Source organism: Sorex araneus, chromosome X (assembly GCF_027595985.1).
Source record: "Sorex araneus isolate mSorAra2 chromosome X, mSorAra2.pri, whole genome shotgun sequence".
NCBI lineage: Eukaryota > Metazoa > Chordata > Mammalia > Eulipotyphla > Soricidae > Sorex > Sorex araneus.
The window spans coordinates 15,656,968-15,682,102 of record NC_073313.1 but is presented as its reverse complement, the minus strand read 5'-3'; the positions used below and the strand labels follow the sequence as shown (position 1 = coordinate 15,682,102).

The 25,135-nt window shown below is 53.7% G+C and overlaps 1 protein-coding gene across 4 annotated transcripts in view; it reads right to left on the bottom strand.

Moving 5' to 3' along the window:
- The window catches only part of LOC129399964 (RNA polymerase II subunit A C-terminal domain phosphatase SSU72-like), a 40,700-nt gene extending 16,615 nt beyond the window's left edge, over positions 1-24,085 (bottom strand). The window contains exons 1-3 of one of the 4 annotated variants that reach the window (XM_055121803.1): positions 23,197-23,413; positions 22,239-22,297; positions 21,447-21,641 (exon numbers count right to left, since the gene is read on the bottom strand). Coding sequence is in view for 1 of the 4 variants with exons in the window: in XM_055121804.1 (XP_054977779.1) it covers positions 959-1,552 (594 nt within the window). In the remaining 3 variants the exon portion in view is untranslated. Of the gene's footprint in view, positions 1-396; positions 1,767-21,446; positions 21,642-22,238; positions 23,414-23,827 lie in introns of those variants that run through there. The other 3 variants (XM_055121804.1, XM_055121801.1, XM_055121802.1) reach the window with 3 other exon arrangements.
- Between the last annotated feature and the right edge of the window lie 1,050 nt (positions 24,086-25,135).

Below are 25,135 nucleotides of genomic sequence, written 5' to 3'. Positions count from 1 at the left end.
GGTTGCTTTCTCGGGAGCGACAGGACAGCGGGTAGAACGCTTTCCTCGCACACGGCTGACCCAGGGTAATTCCGGGGACCCCTTAGGGTTCCTGGGCGATGGCTGGGCGCCGCCAAGTGTGAAGTGTGGCCCCAAACGAACCCCCCCCCCCATCCCAATTCCGCCCAAGAGTCGGAGAGCGCTGCTAGGAGCACTTCCTTATCCGTTTTTGGTACTTCTGCTCGGGAGCTACTCACGGGCCTTCCCGGGGCCCTGGGGTCTCTTCCAGTGTCGCGGGGACAAGAAAGGGGTGCCAGAGCCTCACCTCTGCCCTTAGCCTGTCAAGTGGGGTCTCCGCCAGCCCCCACCTGTCCCTTTTTTTTGGGTATTAAGTAACAAAAAAAGAAAAGAACACAGTTTACAAGTTCCAAACGTTTAATTCAAGGATTCGTGGGCGGGGCGGAACGCCACGTCTGCAAAATGAAAGGCACAAATACACTGCTCAGAATTCTGAAAGACACAAACACAGTGAATCAAACTGACTCCAAAAAAGCCAGGATCTGGCCAAGGCACATTTTTTTTTTTGTAACCGCTCAGTTTTCATTTCTCCCTCTCCGTGGCCCGCGGCGGAAGCCCCGAACCTGAGCGGCCGTCAGTGCAGGGGCCTCCGCCCGGGGCCTGCCCCCCTCCTCCTTAGGCAACCGGGAACCGAATGGCAAACAGTCCCACCACCAAATAACTCGAGTCTTCGGGAAACATCGGGGTCGAAACACTCAACAGTTCTCAAGTTCCACCGCCCCACGCGGCTGCTCACCCAATTTCAAGTCCTGTTAAGTTTGATGTTGTTGTTGTTGTTGTGGTTGTTTTTGGGGCCACGCCGCACACCTCCCACCCTCGACAGCAGCCCGAGCCATGCAAACAGACGACAGCAAGAAGCGAGTTGGAAGGGCGGGCAGAGGGGGGCGGGCGGGGGGCGCCGTCAGTAGAAGCAGACGGTGTGCTGGAACGCCTTGCCCGTCTTCTTGGTGAGCTCGCGCAGGAGGCTGTCCATGTCGCGCTCCACGTCCTCCAGGCGCTGGATGCACTGGCACAGCTCGCAGATGAGGAAGGCGCCCAGGGTGGCCTGCTTGAGCGTGTCGCGGATGTTGACGTTGATCACATGCACCGGCTGGTACGTCTCCTGCTCGCGGCCGCTCAGGTCTTGCACGACGAGGTCATACACGCGCTCCTCACAGGTGACGATGACGTCGAAGGCGTCGGGGCAGCTCTGGAAGCGCTCGGGCCGCGGCTTGAGGCGCCGGTTGCGGTCGAGCATGCGCAGGATGCCGTTCTGCGTGTAGAAGTCGCGGTCCTGGCGCGCGAGGTCCAGGTACATCTGCTCGTAGGTGGCCTTGAAGTCGTACACGTTGGGCTTGTCGGGGCTGAGCCCGGGCAGCCGCACGCGGCTGCCGGTGCCGAAGGAGCGCACGCAGAAGCCGCGCTTGCTCAGCATGTGGTGCGCCTCCATGCTCCGGTTCTGGTTGTTGGAGCACACGACCGCCACCCGCAGGGGCGTCGTCGGCGAGGCGGCCATGGGGGGCGCGGCGGGGCGGCGGGCGGCGGCGGCGGTGGCGGCGGCGGGCCGGCTCCTCGGCTGGGCGCTCTCTCGCCCCGAGCGGCCACACGCGGACTGGCGGCTCCCGGCGGCGTCCCACGGCTTCTGCGCCTCCGGGCCTGTGCGTCACGTGGGCCGTTCACGTGCCCGCCCGGATGCCCGTGAGCCCTCAGCGTGGCGGCCGCTGGCTTCCCTTCAAGCAGAAAACGAAACCACACAGCCTGTGATGTCCGTGCACGCCTCCTCCTCCCGACCCGGCACCCCCCGACGGTCTTCCGAGGCCTCCAGCCCTTTGGGGCTCGAGGCCCTGGAAGAGGTCGCCAGGTGCTACGAGTTTATTGATTACGGTGGGGGAGGGGGGGTCACAGGCGGGGGGAGGGGCACCGGCCTGGTCTCCAGGCGATGGAGGGGGTGCGGCCACACCCTGAACCGGCCCCACCCTTCGCCCCGCCTCCCCAGCATCGTGGCTATTCTTTTTTTTTATTTTTTTGCTTTTTGGGTCACACCCGGCGATGCACAGGGGTTACTCCTGGCTCTGCACTCAGGAATCACCCCTGGCGGTGCTCAAGGGGCCTATGGGATACTGGGAATCGAACCCGGGTCGGCCGCGTGCAAGGCAAAGGCCCTCCCCGCTGTGCTATCGCTCCAGCCCCTCCGTGGCTATTCTTGAAAAATAAACACGCCCTTTTCTATTCAGGTTTGCTTAGGTGCCCATCTGCTTGGGGATAATTTGACTCTGGTTTTAGGGGAAGGGACTTGACCTCGAACCTGTTCGTCCGTTGGGCCCGGGCCGTCGGGGGTGGGGTGGGGGGGTTCAAAGAAATGACGAGGAGAGCAACACAGTTTAGGCAAGAGCAAAGCAAGTTTATTAAAAGAAACAGCACACCGGTGGGAGGGAAAGAGAGGAGAGCGGAGCAAGTCTGTCCAGCGGCGACGGTTGGGGGGGGGGGCAGGAGGAGGGAATTTCTATTATGTCTCTGGCCTGTCTTCGGTGGAAAGTTTCTGATCTCTAGAGATTGGTTAGTCCTGGGAGGGGAAGGAGTGAGCAGGGGACGTCTAGGGAAAATCTGGGAAAGGTGAATTTACACAGAAGATCCCAGGAAGAGAAATGAGAGGCACTGGAGCCTGCCCGACGGCGCAGCGGGCGGGGTGTTTGTCTGGCACGCTGCTGGACCCGAGTTCGATCCCAGGCTCGCGTATCCCTCGTCACAGAGCCCTGAGCACCTCTGGGTGTGGCCCCAAAACCAGAAAGAAAGAAAAGAAAATGAAGGCTATAGAGGGTCATTTGAGTGAACTGTAAAATGTTCTGAAACAAACAATGTGACCACAGTGAAAGTATATAAAATCATTCAAGTTTATCCTTGGAAGGGAGTACAGTTAATTATAGGAATTGGAGCAGCAGATGTATAGGATATCTTTTTTAGGTAGTGTATTTAGAGTTTTCAAAGTAATTTTTGGTTTTTAAAACTTTATTATTATTGAGGTACTGTGATTTATAATACTGTTAATAATGGTTTCTTAGGCACATGATTCCAACACCACACCCATCACCACGGTCCCCGTGCTCCCAAGGTCCCAAATACCTCTCCCTTTCAACCCCCCACCCCCAAACTCCGTTATGTTTATCAGTTCTCCGTTTATGTTGCCTTTGGCCCTTTGGTGCTACCTCACTGTGCATCGTTTTGTGGGTGGTGATGTCCAGGGGTTACTCCTGGCTCTGAACTCAGGAATGAGTCCTGGGGGGCTTGGGGGGTGGGATGGGGCGGTGGGGATGGAAGCAGGGGAAGCCGTGTGCAAGGGAAGCACCCTAGTCGCTGTACTATCTCTCTGGTCCTAACTGTTGCGGAGTTCGGAGTCCCGCGGGAGATGCACGGCTCTCCTGGGGGGCCGTATTCTTGAGGGGCGGGGGTGTTGTAGCTGCCGTCAGGAACTGAGTGGCAGAACAGAGCGGTGGCGCTATCTCCAGAGTCGCTGGGACTCGGATGATTCTCGCAGGGCCAGCTGGGCCAATTATGCCAGCAGGGACGGTTTCTGCCTGACAGGCTTTGGAAATAGGGGCTCAAAGTAGGCATCTTCGGAAGGGGCTTCTTCACGACGCAGTTCCCTAGAGTAATCTGAAAACACTGACTAATTCACTGAAATGACACCAGGCCACTTCCCTTTTCATAAATGAACTTACCTGCTCTCTGCTCTCTACCTGGCATTCGTGACCACTGTTCTCTCTGCCGCGGTCCCGCCACCCGCACGCCGCATTCTGCATCGCGGCCACTTGTGTGGGGACTATTTACTGACCTGCTTCGGACATGCGATTTGCCTCTGGATTGCTTCTCTGTTAAGGGTCTCCTCCTCAGTGAAATGATTACAGCGAGCTAAGAGCAGTCTGTGGCCTACTCTCTGGGCCCCACGGGACGTTTAGAAGCCCCTTTTGGGGACCGAATGGCTGGCTCAGAGGGCTGAGTGCACGATCTGCACGTGCAAGGCCTGGATCCCACCCGTAACACCGCATAGGCCCGTGAGCACCACCAGAGCGACCCTCACACGCTGGGTGAGGAGTACCCACCCTCTACCACTGTTAGGTGTGGCCGACCCCCCCCCCCCGTAAAATAAACCCCTTTTCAAATCATCCTTTCTGTCAAATACCACGTGTGCTTCTCTCACGAATGAACTGTGAACTCGTTTTGCAAAACGTGCATTCTCTCCTTTCCTCTTCTTCCACTTGAGCCAAATGCAAGTTCAAATAGTCTCTTTGAGGGGAAGCCGCTCAGACGGCCCCTCAAAGCAGAATGATGATTTAAATACTCGGAGAAAGGCTTCATATTTCGTTTCTTTTTTTTTTTAATGGGGAGAGCAAAAGCAACAGCGATTAGATCAACCGTCTTTTGTGGGGTTGTTTGTGCCTGGTTCTGGGGCCACTGACAGCAGCGCTTGGGAGACCAGGCAGGGCTCGCACCCTGACCTCCCCCACGCAAAGCTTGTGCCCAAGCCTTTGGCCTCTCTCTCTCTCCAGCCCTCTTTATCTATTTTTAATGTGACACTCGGGGAATTCAGAATGATCTATGTGGCTTGTATTCTCTCCAGCACCACGCTAAACCTGAGAGCGTGGTTTAGAGCTTGATCTTAGTTTCTCCCCCGGTGCCTCACCGGTCCTGTCGCTCTATTTCCAGATGCACGGTCCCCTCACCTAACTAAAGACCACCCCGATAGGCCTAGAACAAGCATGAGGACAGCCTACCAGGCACCTCTGACTGGCTCTCTGGAAGATAATCACAGATTATTAAATTCTTTTCAGAGGATCAGGGACGAGAAGGGCACTTTGAAGCCGACACCGTTAATCCCAGCATACACAGGCAGTTATCACCCAGAGACCAACGCCCGCATTTCCTGGGGGGCAGTCCCAAGGTTACTGGTTAGCCCAGGCCCAGGAAGGTCCTATCAGCTCATTGTTTTTCAAGAGTATGAGAATGTTAATGAAAGACAGTCTGGGGCATCCGGACTGTCTAGATTATCAAGCGTTTATCCAGTTTTTGCTGGATAGGCAGTGCAAAAACAAGCCTTTTAAGACTATTGTTCCCTGGGCTCATTTACAGTCTTCAAAATTAATTGGAGAAAGAATTAAATTTCAAACAGCGGTTATGAAATACATGGCCAATGTCAGCCACCAGTTGCCATTATTTTAATACATTTATGCCTATAGGTAAACAGCGACACGGGACTGATGGCCACGTTAATTTTTTTGGTGCCTTCTCCAGCTGCGCTCGGGGGCTACCCCGGTTCTTTGCTGGGGCGCCTGCTCCTGGCTTGAGGGACACGCGGTGCTGGAAGCAGAAGTCAGGCCTCTCGCGTGCCCAACACGCAGCTTGAGACGCTGGGTGAGCCTGCAGCCCAACGCGGCGCGTGGAAATAGCTGCCTGCCCCGAGTGAGCGCCTTTTAGAAAGAGGCATTCTATTCATTTGCCTTCTTAGGAAAGTCAGGAGATAAGCGGCTCTCAAAATTCTATGGTGGGGCTGGAGCAATAGCACAGCGGGGTGGGCATTTGCCTTCCACAGGGCCGACCCGGGTTCGATTCCCATAGGGTCCCCTGAGCACTGCCAGGGGTAATTCCTGAGTGCAGAGCCAGGAGTGACTGCTGTGCATCGCCAGGTGTGATCCAAAAAGCAAAAAAGAAAAAAAAATTCTATGGTACAGCAGGTAAGGCGTTTGCCTAGCATGCGGCTGACCTGGGTTCGATGCCTGGCATCCCATAGGGTCCCCCCCCCCCCGCACTGCCAGGAGTAATTCCTGGGTGCAGAGCTAGGAGTGACCCCTGAGCAATTGCTGGGTGTGACCCAAAAAGCAAAAAAAAAATAAACAAAACTTCTATGGGCTGAGGACTTAGTCCTAAACTAATTTTCTCCCCGGCTGGGGAATCTCTTTGTCTTCTACTTTCCAGCAAACTCTTATTTTTCTATTTCTTAAAAAAAGGATATGGACTGGGGATGGCTGTGGCTCATGTGGTAGAACAAAGCTGTTTTTTCTTTTTAAAATAAAGTTGGGGGGCTGGAGCGATAGCACAGCCGGGAGGGCATTTCCCTTGCACACAGCCGACCCAGGTTCGATTCTAGCATCCCATAAGGTCCCCCGAGCACCGCCGGGAGTGATTCCTGAGTGCAGAGGCAGGAGTCAGCCCTGAGCATTGCCAGGTGTGGCCCAAAAAACAAAAAAAGAAAAAAAAAATAAAGTTGGTTTGGTGAGATTACACTAAACCTACCATTTTTTTTCTTTTGGGTCACACCTAGCGATTCTCGGGGATTACTCCGGGCTCTGCTCTCAGGAATTACTCTCCTGGCAGTGCTCTGGGGACCACACGGGATGCTGGGAATCGAACCCGGGTCTGCCATCTGCAAGGCAAATGCCTTACCCGCTGTACTATCAGTTCGGCCCTGAGCAAAGCTTCTGAAACTCTGTCCACTTTCACCCGAGGAATTCTTACTAGAAAAATTCATGTATATAATGCAGAAAGAAAAAAAAGTCTTCTTTTGGCGGGGGGGGCGGGGAGGGGTCACACCTGGCAATGCTTCAGTTTCTAACACTCAGGGATCATTCCTGGCAGGCTCGGGGAACCAGATCAGGTGCAGGCATCGAACCCAGGTTGGCCGCAGGCAAGACAAGCATTCTTCCTGCTGTACTATGCAGAGGCCCTGGGAAAAAAAACTCTTGTTCGTGGGCAAAGGTGATTTCTCAACTTCTTTCTTCTCTCCAAAGGAAAAGAAAAGCATTTTTCCTTTTACCATGGAACAGATGAAAAAAAAGAAAGATACCCAATTTACAGTTCTATTTTCTTCAGTTAAACAGGCTTTTGGGGAGTGGGGTTGGAGCACAGCTGGCCATGTGCAAGGCAAGCCCCTTAGCCCTGTACGATCTTTCTGGCCCCTAAGCAACTAGACTCTGGCCCCAGACGGTCCTTAACATATTTTTTTAAGTAAACAGATTTTATTTGGAGGTGACTTGGAGGGAAGGAGGAAGATAAAGTGGGAGAGGAGAGAGTAAGAGAGACAGAGTAACGCACTCAAGAGAGAACGCGGGCTTCTCCAAGGGCTTAGAGAGCCCCTACAACACATCCCAGCATTAGGCATGAAAGCATGGAAGTCCACATCTCAAGAGGGGCGATGTGGCAATGGCCGCTCAACACCTTTATTGCAAACCACAACACCTAATCAGAGAGAGAGAATGAAAGGGAATACCCTGCCACAGTGGCAGTGTGGGGTGGGGGGAGACGGGACTGGGGAGGGTGGGAGGGACCCTGGGTTTACTGGTGGTGGAGAATGGGCACTGGTGAAGGGATGGGTTATCGACCTTTGTATGGGGGAAACATGAGCACAAAAATGTATAAATCTGTAACTGTACCCTCATGTTGATTCACTAATTAAAAATAAACTATTAAAATATTTTTAAAAAATTAAAAAATAAAAAAAGAGGGGCGATGTGGGCGACACATGTGCTCAGGCACCACATGTGCTCGGCCACGCGGGCACAAGCTGCACACCAGCTCGGGCAGCATATGCGCCCTTAACATATTTTATGACTATATTCTTTCTTGAAGTGGGGGTGGGGTAAGGTGACCACGAGCACCTGTGCATGTGATCTAACCCAGGTCTCTTACATGTGAAGCCTGTCCTTCAGCCCTCTGAAAATCCCTTCACCACCTGAATATAAAAATTCTGAATTCAAAAATTGTATTTTGCGGGGCCGGAGCGATAGTACAGTGGGTGGGGTGTTTGCCTTGCATGCGGCCGACCTGGGTTCTATTCCCAGCATCCCATAGGGTCTGCTGGCACTGCCAGGAGGGATTCCTGAGTGCAGAGCCAGGAGCATCTGAACATCTCCGAGTGAGAACCAAAAATAAAACAAAAAACAAAAAACAAAAACAACAACTTGTAATTTTCTCACACCTGAAGTTCTTACTGCCCCAGTGCTCCAAAATGCAAATGTAGCCTTTGATCTGCCTGGTAACTGAAATCACCAGGGGCTTGCCAAAATAGTTTGTCCCTTATTCTCTTGAAAAGTAAAGCTCTCCTTTATTGAAGGTAAACTGTTTGGTCCAACTATAAAAATAAACAGGCAACAATTTCACTCCTGCTTTTCACTCAGGCCTGTCCCGAAGCTCTAGACTAATTAAAAGGCTTTTATCCTAAGAGCAAAAAAAAAAAAACCCTCCTGGTTTCCAAGGAAAGGACAAAGGAATTGTCCAGACCACGTGGAGCCCAGCAGGAGTGGAGTTGGGTCCCCAGCTCCTTCCATTATTCGTTAATTTTCTGCCTCTGAGCTCTGGAGCTTTGGGTGGCAAATGAATTTATCTCCTCTGGGACTCTCAACCGGGTAACCTGCAAATTTAATTTTTTCCAGTTGCTCATTTATTTGTGTGCGTGTGTGCGTGCATGTGTCTCTGTGTGTGTATGTGAGTGAGATTTATGCCCCACCCAGAGGGAAGAATTTTCACCAACAAATTTTCTTTTTCCCCCTGCATCCCTTTTCTCTTTGACACAGGAGAACTGGCCAAACCTCCACTTTTCCCCCAGCTGCAGGAGATGAAAAGTGTCCCCCCCGCCCCCGACATAAGCCAAAAAGGGGACCATCTGCACCAGGGCAGGTGTCCTGCACACCCCTCTTCTATTCGGCTGTTTCAGCAGGGCTCTATGGGGCAGGAAGAGGCTGGATGCTCATTTTCCTCTCACGCCGGCCGGGCTGAGAAGAGGATGCCGTCCAGCTCCCAACGCAAACCAGGAGCGCTTTTCCCTCGGGTGAATGAGCCCGAGAGGAAAAGCCGGGGGTGGAGGGGCCCATCTCCAGTGTTTGCTGTTTTCCAAAGGACGGGACTCCTCAAAGCAGCGCCGAGCCCGTCCTAACCCGGGAAGGGAAGAGAGATGCTCCCGAGGCCGGGCAAGGGGTCATCCCTGGGACCCAGCTGATTCATTTCAGCCCCCTGGGGATGCAGCGGAAGCCTCGGGCCCCGCCCCTGCTGCAGACCAGGGTGAAAGACAGTTTAGAGCGTGACGAAACTTTAGTCAGGACCCGGAGTTCATTTTGGATCCACTCCCCCACCTAATTCCTACTTTTGTTTTGTTGCTTTTTGGGTCACACCCGGCGATGCTCAGGGGTTACTCCTGGCTCTGCACTCAGGAATCACCCCTGGCGATGCTCAGGGGACCCTATGGGATGCTGGGAATCAAGCCGGGTCAGCCGTGTGCAAGGCAAATGCCCTCCCTGCTGTGCTATTGCTCCAGCCCCCTTCCCCACCTAATTCCTTATTTTTAAAAAAAACATTGTTTTGTTTTGGGGAGGCAACATCCAGCAGTGCTCAGTATTTACTCCTGTCTCTTTGCACTCGGGGGTCACTCCTGGTAGTGTGCAGGGGGACCCTCAGTGGTGCTGGCGTTCAGACACGGCCCCTCTTGTTTCTCCAGCGTGAGACCCCTTCAATTTTATCTTGCAGAAAGACAAGGATGGGGAAGAAAGACATTCCAAAATGAAACAAACAGGGCACCAGATAAACAGCCGCCGCTCCCCGCAAAGGCACCCGGGCCAACTCCGTGTGTGTGTGTGTGTGTGTGTGTGTGTGTGTGAGACACAAGGAGTTCCCTAATTACTCTCAAAATAGAAGGATTTAAAAAAAGAAAATCTCACACTGAAGTGGGGAGAATGAGGCATGCCAAATGAGGAGTGTTTATTTTGTTTTTCATGTACGCTGTTAGGAAAAGGCAGCCTCAGATTTTCTGGATTTTCCTTTTCTCGCGGTGCTGGGTCTCCAGCGGGAGTCTCACGCATGCAAGTCGTGTGCTCCACCGTCGCGTCCCACCCCCAGCCCCTCCAACTTTAAAAACCTCAAATAACTACATATTTTATTTGTGGGAAAGAAAATGCTTCATGAAACTCATAACAGGGCTTTTCTCTGGAGTTTTTTTTTTAAAAAATAGATACTGAAAAAGAAGTTGGCTTCTGAGGGTGATGGACCTTAGCATCTCCACATATTGACTGAATTATAATTGTCCTGTATAAATTGTATTTATTTTGATTTTGGGCCACACTCAGAGATGCTCGGGGGTTACTCTTGCCAGTTCTCAGGGGACCACCTGGGATGCCGGGGATTGAACCAGGTCAGCTGTGTGCAAGGCAAGTGTTCTATCTGCTGCACTATCTTTCTGGCCTCCGATTCTGTTCTACTTAGTAGAGAGACAACACTTTCCAGTCTTTCCCTCTGCTTAGACCCTATTTTTTGCTCTTGTCTGCTTGGTTCCAGCACTTTCCCCCCTGACGTCTTTGTGACTGCTCTTTCTATTGTCAGCTAAAGAATATACGTGCGTATGATAGTGTGTAGATCTGAATGTGCGTAAAACTGGACAGGCTGTGGATTTGAACATTTGCGGTCTTTCAAAACCATCTCGCGTCCTTTATCTGATAAACGTTTCTAACCCAGGTTTCTGATCTACTTCCAACTCAGGTGCTATTAAAAAAAAAAACCCTGTTTTCTGTACTAATTTGGCCTTGAGGGCTCAAGAAAGAATATGACCTCCAGATTTTAATGTTGCATATGTTTATTATTGTTATAAGAAGTTTAAAAAAAAACCCTTTAATTTGAAAACCTTAATTTGAAAAAACTTAAAATGGAAACAATCACAGTGGGATTGCCATGAAGGCCCCGACAAAGCAGGGGATTCCAAAGTGACCCTTGCCACCCCCTGCATGCCACATGCCTCCTTTCTACGTATGTGACTCTTCGCCCGTAATCACGCTGCTGCCAAGTCTAGCTTCTGGGACTTGGTGTCTCAGCCGACAAAGACGAGGTCCTGTGGGAGTCGGGAGAGGGGCAGGCGGCTGGGGCGGGGTGGGGCTTTTCTACTGCAGGCCGGTGTTCTAGAACTTCCCTTTGTGAGGGAAGAAGTCGGGCATCAGGCTGCACTGCGACTCTGCAGTGGCACCCATCATATGTCTGGAAGGGACAGGACCTGCCCGCTGCGTCCCTAGAGCCTGCCACCCAGCACTGCCAGCGCGCATGCGCAAAGATGCGGCCAGTGCGTGCTGCCGGCCCATGGTCCAGCTGGCCCGTAACCCTTAACGCCAAGATCAAGTTCCCGCTGCCTGCCCGCCCTGCGACACCACGAGGCCCGACGACACCTCTGTCCAGGGCTGCCCAGCCTGTCTCCCCCCAGTGCCCGTTAACGCGGGCAGACACAAAGCTAACAGCAAAGAAACTATTACACTAAGGAAAAATTAAAAGTAGAAAAAAATTAAATTAAAGGTCACAAAAAAATGAGCAACCGTGGGTCCAACATTGAAGTACTTTAAAATATGGAAACACCAGCCAGCACGTCTGCAACGAGGAGCCTTTCTTTTTTTTTTTTTTTTTTTTTTTTGCTTTTTGGGTCACACCTGGCGATGCACAGGGGTTACTCCTGGCTCTGTACTCAGGAATCACCCCTGGCGGTGCTCAGGGGACCATATGGGATGCTGGGAATTGAACCTAGGTTGGCTGCGTGCAAGGCAAACGCCCTACCCGCTGTGCTATCGCTCCAGCCCCAGGGGAGCCTTTCTTTGAAATGAAAAATGAAAAATATTGAGGGGGGTCACACCTAGCGATCCTCAGGGCCTGCTCCTAGCTCTGTGCTCACAGGCCACTACTGGCAGTGCTGGTGGATTGCCCGGGACTGGACAGTGCGTTAGCCCCTGCACTGCTCAGTCTGGCTCCGAAATCCCAACTGAACGCCAGCCCTTTTTTGCTTTGAAATAGTGAAAGATTTTACTTTGTTCTTGTTTGGAATTTGGGGTCCAGACCTGACAGTGGTCAGGAGTTACTCCTGGCTCAGTGCTCCTGGGCGTAGCAGTGGGACCATGCGCTGTCAGGGATTGAAGCCAGGCTTCCGGCAACAGAGCCTGCCCTCTCGTCCATCAAGCTACATCTCCAGCCCCGTCGGTTTTTTTCCCCTTTGTTGGGCCACACCCTGAAGTGCTCACTGGCTCCTGATTCAGTGCTCAAGATCACTCCAGCGGTGCCTGGGAGTAAAGCCAGGCCTCACGAACCTGCACCTCAAACTTGAAAAACATGCACCATAACCCTCTGGGCCATCATCCCAACCCCAGTATGCGCTTAAGAAAAGATTCCAGTACCCTTCATGTTATTTAAACGTTTTCAAAAACATATAGCTGTAATTTTCTTTTTGGCTTTTTGGGTCACACCTGGCAATACTCAGGGCTGACTCCTGGCTCTGCACTCAGGAATCACTCCTGGTGGTGCTCAGGGGACCATATGGGATGCTGGGAATCGAACCCGGGTCGGCCAAGTGCAAGGCAAACGCCCTACCCGCTGGGCTATCGCTCCAGCCCCATATAGCTATAATTTGTGCAAATTAACATTTTCAAGTTTTCTAAATGAAGGACACTAATTAGGAACTAATACTTCCTCCCCCCACGGACCATACAGACTGGGGCCGGAGAGCTGGCTCGAGGGGGGGAGTGCATGCTGCAGATGTGAGGCCTCGGGTACTGCACGGTCCCGAGTGCCGCTGGGAGGGCCCCCCCCAAGCAGTAGTATAGGAATATTCCGAGCACCACCGGGTGTGGCCCCCAAGCCAAAGAACGGCAGAAGACTAGACAAACTGGAGGTGGAATCTTATGATTCGGGGGTTGGTAACACCCAGCAGTGCTCTGGACTATTCATGGATTTGTGCGCAGGACGACTCCTGGCGGTGCTTACGGGGCCGTGTGGTGCCAGGTACTGAATGAGGGTCTCAGCCAAGGCAGCTACACGCAAAGCGAGTGCCTTAGCCCCCGACTCTGTCTCCGGCTCCCAACATGGAAACTTTAGTTTGCTTTGGTGCCATACCTAGCAGCGGGAGGGCTTCCTGGCCCCATGCTAAGGGAGCTCTTGTGCTCAGTGGAACCGTCTGTATTTCCGGAGCCTGAACCAGGCTGGCTGGGTGTAACCCTCCTCTGAAAACACCGCCCAGAACTGGTGGACCTTGTTGCTCCTGACTAGATTTTTGGTTTATTTTATAAATCATCTGGGGACCCAAATTATTTTCATGGATGATCGCCTGACTTCTCTGGGACAGTATTAGGAAACTGATTTTCCCTTTCAGGACAACTAAAACATCTATACTATTTTTTATTATGAGAGTGACTATACTTATAATTTTTCTATTATTTACAAAATTGTAATTAGAGGGGCCGGAGAGATAGTACAGCGGGAAGGGCACTTGCCTTGCACGTGGTAGATCCAGGCTTGATCCCTGGCATTGCATATTGTCCCCTGAGCACCTCCAGGAGCAATTCCTGAATGCAGAGCCAGGAATAACTCCTGAGCATCACTGGGTGTGAGCCAAAAACCAAAAACACATATATAATTAAAAGTGCTAGTATACAAATTACCACTATGAATGCAATAATTGCCCAGTGTATGAATAAGGTTCTTCATGGTTTTGTATTTTTCCTTTAACTGAGACTCACACAATAGCTTCTAAATGACAGGCCCATAATTATATATTGGTCATATCTAGCTACTTATAGTTAAATTCTGAACACGGGAAAACTATAGGAGAAAAAAATATGTTTTCATTGGGCAAAGGTGATTTCTCTCAAATTTGTTTTGGCTTTGTTTTGGGGACGCACTGAGCCGTGATGGGGGGCTCTGTGCTCAGTGAGCGTGCTTGGAGGGGCTAGGGGAACCCTGCAGGACCTGGGTTTGATCCCCGGCACCATATATGGTCCTCTGAGCCCCACCAGGAGTGACCCCTGAGCTCCGAGTCACAAGTGAGTCTTGTTTGCTTTTTGGGGTCACACCCAGCGATGCACAGGGGATAATCTGGGCCTTTACACTCAGGCATTACCCGTGGCAGTACTCAGGGGACCATATGGGATGCTGGGAATCAAACCCGGGTCGGCTGCGTGCAAGGCAAAAGCCCCACCCACTGGACTATCGCTCCAGCCTGGCCCCCCAATTTTCTCTTAAGGACTACACTTGCTGACATTTAAGGGCCCTGCATTTGCTCGCCTTTAGGGTACGTCCCGCCTCAGACCCCTACGTGGAAATGTGGCCTCTGAGCAGCCAGGATGCTGGCGTTCCCAGGAGCCCGCCCCGAGAGGAATCCTGTTCTTCCTCACTCCTGCTGTCAATTTCAACTCTTGACGGCAACTTGCTTTGCCAAACGCTAAAAAGCTGCAGTCTGTGCTTACACGGGGAAGATGTTTCACTCCCACTTCTTCCTCAGGACCACCCTGACACCGGAATAATTACACTTCTTTCCTCCAAAGTGCAAAAAATAATGTTTTTTATTGACATTGATAATAGGTATACAAATCAAACATTCACTGAGAAGAAATCAGAGAAATTTATTAGGAGACAGATTTTCAGAATTTGTACCACCCCGGCATTGGGTGAGGTGGCCCCGCAGTTTCAGAGGTGGCACGGGGAGTGCCTGGCGCGTAACAGGGCCGGGACCTGACCTCCTGGCACTGCATGCTGCCTGCCCCCCCCTTGGGGAGTGGCCCCCATGCCAAGACTGCCCCCGGATCATTCCAACACTGGCAAATCTGTACCGTTATTATTCTAGGTGGCATTTTTATCACTCATTAAGAATGAGCTTTTTGTGGCCGGGGAGATAGTAGCGGGGTGACAGTGTGGCCTTGCACACTGCCACACCTGGCTTGTCCCTCGGGCCAGCCACGGTCACTCCTGAGCAGAGGCAGAAACAGCCACCGAGCACCTCCCTAACTGAGAACAAAGACACGATTAACACTGAAAAAATGTCTTTTCCTAGCGAGATAGGCAGGCAGATACATTTCTCCCGGCAGCAAAGTTCAAGGTGAGGCAAAAAGCCATGAAACCCCCAAGCACTGTTTGGAGAGCCAAGTTCTAGTCTCCTCTGTACTTTGTTCGGGGGTTCGAGGGAATGAACTCAGGGCCGCGTGCATGCTCTCTGTCCCGACAAGTCACATTCTGAGAAGGTGTCCCCTGCTGCAAGTCAGGCTGAACACCAGACCCTGTGTGACATCACCCTGTGACGCCTTGCTAAAAGTAAGGGCCGAGGGGAGCAGAGAGTCCCCGAGACGCGATCAGAGGCCTTCTCCGGGCACCCTGGCCCAAGCTGAGGCCCCTGGGAGCACAGACCCCCAGAGAAGCGGCTTTCCCGAGGAGCTCGGGGCACCCGACGCCCCTCACATCCCACCTCTGGGCGCACCATCTCTTCCTCCCGGCACCCCGCCCTCGAGATAGCCCTGACCTCTTTACGGCCGGACTGGCCTTCAACGTGGGGGGCTCCTCTCTGATTTCCTGGAGAAAACACGCCGACTCCACTGCCTTCTCCGGGAGTTCTCCTCCGCCGTGTCAAGGCCAGAGTGGCCAGCCGGGGGGAGCCTGGGCCTGCCTCCCTTTGTCCGCCCCGTCCTCCCGCTTAGCTTCCTGCTCCCTGCAACGTTCAGCAGGGAAAAAAAAAGTGAAGTGACTTCATCCAAAGCCCCGGGACGCAGGTGACTGGGGGACAAGCTGCAGGGGTGTCCTGCTCCGTTCCCGAGGGCCCTGGTAGCCTTCCCTGGCCGAGCCGCTTGCACTGCCCCCCGCATGCTTTGCTGACGAGCTGTCCCTCTCCCTTCCGTGCTGACTCTCCCTGGCTGCTGAGAGGGACTCGGGGCTCTAGCTCATGATACCAGGCCTCTGGGATCTCCATCCAGCGCCCTGACAGCAGGGCTGCAGTCCCCCACCCAAAGCCAGTGCAGAAAGCCCGATGGGAGAATGCAGCCGAGTACGCCCGGGGCGACCACCTTCAGGCACACTGACCCACTCTAGGGCCGCCGGTGGCACCGGGCCTGCTGGGCACGCCCCAGCCAGTGAGTGTTCTGAGGTTTAGGAGACAGAGTCCCTGCCAGGGAGGCCAGAGGCCACTGAGTACAGGAGCGTGGGGACCCCTAGCCCTAACCAGATCTCTGAATCCCCCTTGGGAGAAAACCCAAGGCCTCCCCCGCCGGGGAATCACAAGCCAGGATCACCCTGATTTTCTCTCCATAGAAGGCTGCTGCCACTGTGCCCCCAATGCAGCAACTGTCCCCGTAGACTCCCTTTGTTAAAACACTGGGAAAGGGTTGGGCGTGTGGCTCGGGGGCAAAGCACATGCCCTGCATGCCTGAGTCCTGGTTCAATCCCTCGCGCTGCGAACCAGAACAAAACACCAGAAAGCTCTCCAATTAGGTAGCTAGGCTAAAAGCAAGCCCCTTCACCGACTTTCAGCAGTTCCCAGCCAGAGTGGTTGTTTCCCACTATCCGTGACATAATGGCCCCTTCTCTGGCCCAGCTGCCCTCCCCCCCGCACCTGGGACAGGCTTCCCACGCACGCTAATCTTCCTGGCCCTTGTTTCTACTGGGAACTCTCAGTATCTTTCAGACCACAGTGCCCAGAAGAAGTGGGAGGGAGAGGGAGAGGGGAGGAGAGGGGGAGAGGGAGAGAGAAGTGGGAGAGGGAGAGAGAGAGAGAGAGAGAGAGAGAGAGAGAGGGGCAGAGGGAGAGAGAACTGGAAGAGGGAGAGGGAGAGGGAGAGGGGCAGAGGGAGATGGAGGGGGAGAGGGAGAGGGAGAGGGGCAGAGGGAGATGGAGGGGGAAAGTAAGAGGAAGTGGGAGAGGGAGAGATGGGGAGGAGGAAGGGGAGGAAGAAGTGGAGGGGGGAGGGGGGAAGGGGGGAAGAGAGAGGAAGGGAAGGAAAGGGAAGGGAGGGGAGGGGAGGGGAGGGGAGGGGAGGGGAGAGAGTGCCAGCCAGAGGTAGGCTAGGGGGGTGGCGGCAGGGAAACTGGGGTCACTGGTGGTGGGCAATGGGCACTGGGGGAGGGATGGGTGTCGGATCATTGTATGCCTGAAACCTGACCACGAACAGCTTTGTAGCTGTGTATCTCATGGTGACTCAATTAAAAAATTTTTTTTTAATTAAAAGAATATCTTTGTAAAACTGCCTGGCCTCATTATAAATTGAAGTATGGAGGAAGACGGCAATATTAATGCAGCTTTAATTACCATACCATCTTGCACTTACATGTTTTTGTGTGGCTCTGTGTTGGGGGCGGGGCTGAGTCACCTCACTGGTGCTCAGGGCTTCCTCCTGCTCCTGCTCTCAGGGATGGCTCCTGGCAGGCTCGGGGTAACACACATGGTTCCAAAAATCAAATCGGGGTCAGCCTTGTTCAAGGCAAGTGCCTTAACCCTTGTACCATCTCTCTGACCTCTAGATGCTTGATTCTCCTAGTTTGGGGAACACAATCGATGGTACTCAGGAGTTACCCCGGCTTGGTTTTCAGGGGTCACTTCCGGCAGAGCTCAGGGGACCATGAGATGCTGGGGATCAAACCTGGGGCACTAGCATGCGAAGCATGTGCTCCGGACATCTGCAATGTCTCCCCAGCCCACTGATGTTCAATATTTTCTGCAAAAAATCCCACACACACACAAAAAAAACAGGGAGTGAAATTAATTATGCCCAAGCCTTTATTGCATTATATCCAGGCTCAGAAAACAAACAATTGTCATACCTACTAGGCTCACATTCCTGAAATAAAGGGAGCAAATCTCCACCCACTGATCATCTTTTTATTGTCACTGTCCTGTGCAATCTGGACCCATTAAGACTTCAAAGGCTCCCACTGCCCTGGGGACACTTCTTGCCCTTCAGGGGGAGACCAGTCAAATGGAACCTCTTTAAGGGACTGTCTGTACTGTCCTAAGCCAGTTCACCGATCTGGAATATTGGGAAGAACCAAAGTCAGGGATCTGCACAGTCCTTTCCAGGAAAGGGGGGCTGGAGGACTCGGCTGAAGCATCACAGGCAGAGCGCTCCGTGAGCAGCTGCTGTCACCAGTGCCCGCCAGCCTCGGCAGGACCTTAAGGCAGACAGACACCAGGAAGGAGGAAGCGGAGCCCCCCTCGCCTGACCCTGCCCCTCCGCCTTGGGCAGGGATCCGGAAAGGAGCCAGGGTCCAGTGCTCCACGCTCTGACTGAGCACCGGGCCGCTGGACCTCAGGCAGCCCCTGACGAGGCGGGCACAGGAATATCCGCTTCATGGTGGCTATGGAGTCACTACTCTGTTCTCAGCCCAGCGCAGGGCTTCTCTCCGTCACCGCCTACAAAATGATGGGAGGAACCCCCCAAGAAATTCTACTTAAGTGCAGCACTGCAGTTAGTAGGGCTTTCTTTCCGCTTTTCCCTCATCTTGCTAAAGACTGGAATACATGCCCAGGGCCAGAGAGAGTGTAGAGCTGGTAAGGTACGTGCCTTATATGTGCCTGATCCCGGTTTGATCCCCAGCACCACATATGGTTCCCTGAGCACTGCTAGGAGTGGCCCCCCGAGCACAGAGCCAGGAGTAAGCCCTGAGCACCGTCAGGTATGGCCCCAAACCAAAACAACAACAAAGTCAAAGTAATTGCTGCCTAAGTGGAGGGACCATACCAAGGCCTCTATACAACTGAGCAGAATTTCTAGTTTGTCTCTCCAGGAGAAGCTAGCTGCACCTACACCATCCAGGGATGAAGCTCCGCAGAACACAAGCTAACTGGGCCCGAGCGACACTACAGCACGTACACGCTTGCCTTGCCTGTGGCCAACCCAGGTTTGATCCCCAGCATCCCATAAGGTCCCCTCAGCTGCAATCCCTGAGCACTAAGCCAGGATTAAGCTCTGAGCACCACCAGATGTACCTCCCCACCAAAAAAAAAAAGTTACCAGCAGTATATAAGATATGTCAGATAACTTCCTCACGGGAACTCATCAGGACCTGTAACTCCCTTTCAAGAAACATCCACACCTCAGTCTTATTTAACCAAAGAATATTCCAAGTAATGAACAGACAACGGAAACTGGACCCAAGGTTTAATTTTTACCATGGTGTGCAAAAGAAAGGAATAAATGCCTGCTGGGACCACCCTGCTGAGAGAGGATGCCTGCCTTGAACTCCAGGGTCAGGCACGCTCCTTAACACCACGCTGGGGCTGGGAGTAGGGCAGGAAGTAGGGCGCGTGCAAGTGCAAAGTGCAAAGTGCCCTACTTGCACCACAGGTCTTGCACTTGCACTGCTACGGGTCTCCTGAGCATCACGGGCTTTAGCCCCGACAGCCCCCCACCCCGCCGGCTTCTCTGGGTGTGCCCTGGAGGCCCCGGAGCACCGCTGGGTGTGACCCAAACAAACACAAATTTTTAAAAAATGCTCAGACTGACACATGAGGAAGGCACGAAGTCTCTGACGGGACGCTGACGTTATGGCTGCGTTCTCACTGTGTGGCAGACTTTCCTATTATGGTTTCGAATCCTCCACAATCCCGGGACATTATTTGCCACACGTACGTGCAGCTTCCACTGAGTATTATGCTGCTCCAGTGATGAGCAACATGCTAGCAGCTAAGCAGACGAGGGACTAGGCTATCGGAACAGGCCACGCTCAGTGTCGGGGGCCCCAAACCAGAATCTCTCTGGGCCGCAAACTGGCACAGCAACGGGCAGTGCAACACTGCAATAGTGGTGTCACTCTTTGTTGTTTCAGTAGAGTGGATACACAAGAGTGTATCATCTGAAATGGGAAATTAATCAAGGAAGCCCTAGTTATATAAGTCACTACTTTTTTTTTTTTGTGGAATTCAACACTAAAAGAAGCAAACAATCTTAAAGATAAAATTATTGAGGATTTTTGACCTTCAACTTTGGCCATTCTGTAAGTAAAAACAAGTGAAAAAAGAATGAAAAGAACCAATGCACTCGCAAAAGATTTTAGTAACTAAAAAAAACATAGGACTATTGCTTTCAAATTGAATCCTTCGTGCGCTACGTATTGAGAATGAACCAGTCCACGTAGGATGTAGGCCTGCTGGTACAGTCCACATCCAGAAACCAAGAATTAGGACCCTGGCCAGTTCATTCATTCATTCATTCATTCATTCGTTCATTTAGGCTTTGGTGCCACACCTAGTGATGCTCAGGGCTTATTCCCAGTTCAGTGCTCAGGAGTTGCTCTTGGTGGTGTTCAGAGGACCATGGGGTTCTGGGGGACTGAATCCGGGTCTCCTGCATGCAAAGCCTGCACTCGTCTGCTGAGCCATCTCCTTGGCCCTGGCCAGTTGATTTTGACAAGAACACATATTGGGTTTTTTTTTTTTTTTGCTTTTTGAGTCACACCCAGGGATGCTCAGGGGTTACTCCTGGCTTTGCACTCAGGAATTACTCTTGGCAATGCTTGGGGGACCATATGGGATGCCGGGGATTGAACCCAGGTCAGCCGCGTGCAAGGCAAACGCCCTACCTGCTGTGCTATCGCTCCGGCCCCAAGAACACATACTGTTAATGTTGAAGAAAGCATTATATAATGTTGATTTATGGAGCAGTTTCAAGGCAATGGATTTCACTAGATTAACATTACTTATGACTTCCTTCTTCCTAAATGCACACAGGACCAGCTATATTAAACCCAAGGGAAAAAATGAGACAACCATAATCTTATAGGAAGTCAACAATTGAAAACTCTTCGTTCATAGTGAATAATGTACTTAGTCCACTAAACTCATGTTCCACTGACATACAGTTTTCTCCTATTGGCTCAGGGATTCTCTCCTGGGGTTACTGTGCCCAGGATGGGACACGGAGGGATCCACTCAAGACCTGACCGTGTATTGGTACAGTCCTGACAATACAGGGACAACAGGTCGAAAGAGCGCAGTGCAGAATTCCTGCATCATCTGGAAGGGACAAGAACGTCTATGTGTGGAGGGGACAGAGATGCCAGAGGTTTCAGGCGGACCGTGTGTTTCTGGAACAGCACCCACTCGGCAGGCAGTTAGCTTTCAGTAGCCTATAAGTTGTGACTAGGAAACTCAGTACTGCCGAGCACCAAGCTGCCGAACAGTTTGCAAAAGTTAACATGCAGCTCCCAGAACACTGGGATTCATAGACACAAGTAGGTCGACGGCTCAACCTCAGTGAAAACGGCCGCTGCTACCAAGAAACAATATAGAAGAGGCTGCAAAGAATTTAAAACTGGGACCTCGCTTTTGTTCAATTTGTGTGGCGTCACCCTAATAGATTACGATTTCTCAAGAGAACTTTCACACCCTATCCACGGCAGTCATTTCATGACATATGTGTGCGTCAAACAATCACATCGTACACCTCAGGCTCACACGACATCAGGCCAATTATATCCCAATAAAGGTGGGGAGAAAAGAACTTTCCACCTTGACTTTAATAGACAAACAGAGAAACAATTTTCTCTTTTCACAGTTCCTTGGTTCTGATAAGCTGCTGACATCTCAACGCCAAGCACTCAGCACTCCGGGGTGTTATAAAACAATTTGCCCGCTCTAGGGCAGGCGGCAGTGTACTCACAGGCACAGATCCGGGTTTTATACATGCACTTCTAGAGGCTGCAGGGCCTCGCTGGCAAGGACCCTGGGATCTGGAATCTTCTTCACGGCGAGATGAATGAATCCATTTGAAGAATGAATCGGAGGCTATTTGTCACCTTCATCTTTAGCTTGAAATCTTGATCAGTTCCCCAATAGTTTGCAGGAACTTAAGAAGCTAGAAGGAGAAAAAGAACAGAAAACAAGAGAGAAAAAAAAAAGGATCAGAAACTGACACCTGTGTGAATACCTACGGACACTAAGACGTTCAGTACACGGGACGGGATGGGGGCAGGATCCGAACGAGGGGATGTCTTCTCTCCTGGGCACTTTCAAGCCCCTGCCTGCACGTCAGGTGCCTGAATCTGCTGCCCCCCTCTCCGGCCCACCCAGCGTCGGTCAGCAGCTGCAGGTAGCTGCTCTTTCCCCCGAGACCCCTTCCTCCAGGCCATCCACTCCGGCAGCCCTGGCACCGGCACATGCCCACTGGCCCAGCCTTGCTCTGCTAGGGCCGGGGAATGAAATACTTGACCAGGAATCTGCGCAACATCTCTGTCTGGCCGCCCAGAGGCAGGGACCGCATCTATCCCAGGCAAAGCTCATCCCAGGGATGCAGTGCTTAGTGAGAACTAGGGGAACAGCCTGAGTAAGTTGCCCTGGTAACGGGGAGGATGGACTCCCAGTTTCTAGGGCCCCCAAACAGGTTCTCAGACAACCACTGAGGGGTTCCCTCTGCCTCCATGCCACCCTCGACCGCTCGCAGGGCTAGTTATACCTTGGAAACATTTAAATCCTTGTCTCGGAAGAGGAGAGTCTCATCTCTATGTCTACGATCTGCAGGTTGAAAACAGTGACCATTCTGAGGGAGTTGCAAGCTCCGCCCAGGGGAGGGTGTGGGGCCGATTCCCTCGCCACCGATTTACAGCTTCACTCCATTGTCCAGCAAGGTTTTTTTTTTTTTTTAAAAAAAAGAGCAGAGTGGAAACGGCCAGGTCGCCAATCAAGGAAGAAAGGAAAGTGGGAAGCAACTCGGTCTTCTTTCTACCCAGAGAAAAGAGCTACACTTTTGGCGCCCCTCCCCCCCGAAGTTGGCCACTTTCACATTACCCCTCCGTCTTTTGCACACCCTCACGGCAACAATGGGGAAAGGGAACGATTACACTGAGAACGAGGCGAAAGGTTCGGCAGCCTCGGCAGCACTTTGTAAATCATGCCACCTGCACCCTTTCTATTTTGGAGTTTTCTTCGCTCCAGCCCCAGAGTGGGATGAAAAAGAAGGAAAAAGAAAAAAAAAAGCTCGTAGGAGCTGAGTGGCAGGGAGTGTGTGGAGCCACGCGGCCCCACGCTCGTCTACGGCCAGAGCCCCTTGCATAACCGGGGGACACGCGCCGCGCACATCTGCGTGGCTGCCCGCGCGCTGCACCCGCGGGCTCGGGACCTGGGAGCCCCCCACCCCCACCGCCGGCGAGCTCTGCAACGGCTACTCTGCCTGTAAGCGCACAGCCTCCGGGGGTGCTGCAGCCGTCCGGCGGCCCTCACGGGGCCAGGACCTGATGCTTGCCCCCCATTGTTCAGAGACGCCTGGCGGAGAGTGCGGCCACACTCAGGCCAAGTGCTCGCGGCCGCATCCCCTGGCCCGTGGCAGCGCGTGGTCGGGGGAGGGGGGAGGCCTATCTTCCCTGGTGGCCGACGCCTCTCCGCTGCTCACGCTCCGCATCGCTGCCGGACCCTACCCCAACAGCGTCCCGAGCATGCTGCGCAATCCCGCGTTAGCCCTGGGACCACGGGGGGGTTCTGCGAGCAGCCATCTTGGCCACGCCTCCGACGCCTTCGCCACGCCCCTCACGCCGGAACGCAGTTTTGGGGTTTATTTTTTTTTTCTCTTTCCGTCGCTCGGCCCGCGCGGCTTCAGATCCGCCCCCCACGGAGCCACGGAGCCTCGGAGTCGCGGCTCCCCAGCCCGCCCGCCCCGCGCCGGCCCTCCGCGCTGCCCTGCCCTGCCGGGGCCCCGGCTCCGCGCCCCGCCGGCCGTGCGGGCCGCCCCGCCAGGGCGCACGCGCGCGCCCCGCCCCGCCCCCCGGCCCCGCCCCCGCCGCGCGCCCCGCCCCGCCCCCGCCGCCCGCGCTCGGCCATCTTTGTCAGGCTCCTGTCAGAAGCCGAGGAACGCCCCTGCGCTCGAGCCGCGCCCCCAAGCCGCGGCGGCAGCCGGCGCTCGCCGTCCCGCCACGAGCTCAGCCCGCGGGCGGCGGAGCTGCGGCCGCCCTCGGCCCCGTCTCCCGAGCGGCGGTCTCCCCCACCCCCCCCCCGCGGCCCGGCGCCCTCCCCGCCCCCCGGCCCGGCGCGCGTCCTCTCCGTTGGCCCCACCTCAAGTCTCTTTCTTGTACCCATGTCCCTGCTTTCCTCTGCGGGAATTCCTCGGCCTTCCGCGCGAGCTCACCCCTCCGGCAAACTCGACCAGATTTGCTCATGCCCTTCCGAGTGGCCACGCCACACCCTGCACTCAAAGCTCCGTTTTTCCAGGTCGCTCCCCTCCACGCACGGCGGTCGCGCGCACGTCTTCCCACGGGGTCCGGGCCCGCCCCCAGGCCCGAGTCCTGTTCCTTCCCTCGCGTCTTCCACGCCCCTCGGTGCCGCCCAGCCCGGCGTCCCCCCCCCCACCCTCATCGAGGCCGGACTTCGGGGTCGGCCTTGGCCTGGCGCATCCCGCGCATGCGCCTTGGGTGCGGGCCTGGCCGGGGGCCTCCCGGCCTCCCCGGCCTCCCCCGGCTTCCCCTGGGCCAGATCTAGCCCTGCGGGTGGAATCTGGACCCTGGGAGGCCGCGGGGAGCCCGAGCACAGGGCCCGGCTGTCACGGTCTCACCAGTGGCGCTAACTGAGTACAAAAAAGGGCCCGGATGCCAGATCCCTGTCCCCAAAATGATTTCCTACGGAATTTCTCTCTGATCCGAAACACAGCTCGGGGGCTAGGAGCAGGCCTGGGGACCCGCTGCAACTGTTCCCACGGCCCCTCTGCTGAGCTTGCGCTCCAGGCAGGTGCGTGGACAGGCACGCGGCTGTGCTTCTGCTGTCTCTCCGGACTTGTTGCCCCGACTCACGCTAGTGTCCTGCTTACTTCCTAGAGCCCACCGGGAACATAGCACTCAGACCTGTGCCCCCAGCTCCCGCGCTGAGATGAATCTCGTTTATCCTTTCAGTCTTGTCTATGGAATCGTCCATCGACAATTTGGGATCCACACAGAACAGTGAAGAAGTTACTGCCCCTCCACCCCGCCCCCCGTGCCTGCCGATGACTCTCCGAACAGGCACTCTTGGTGGAAGGGTCCTTTCCAGTTAGTCTGTGCATCTGTTTGTTCATACTGCAGTTCTGGACAAAGTATACAGCTCTCAGCAGACTGACTTTCTCTAAGTTTCAATAGGACAAAAGGTGAGGAGAAAGTGAAGAAGGTGTGGTAAGGGTATTACTTGACAAGAGAAAAAGTTCAAGTTTGGTTTTTTCATACAATTAGGATATTTGAGGACATCAAATCCAGGATGCCGGTTTCATATTTTACCACAGCCCCTTGTAAGGTACTATCTCAATACTTAATCACTGAAGCCATGTTATTTTTGTGCAGGGTTACGATTTTCCGATTTTCTGTAGTAGAAAACTTGCTTCATATGATTCCACATATG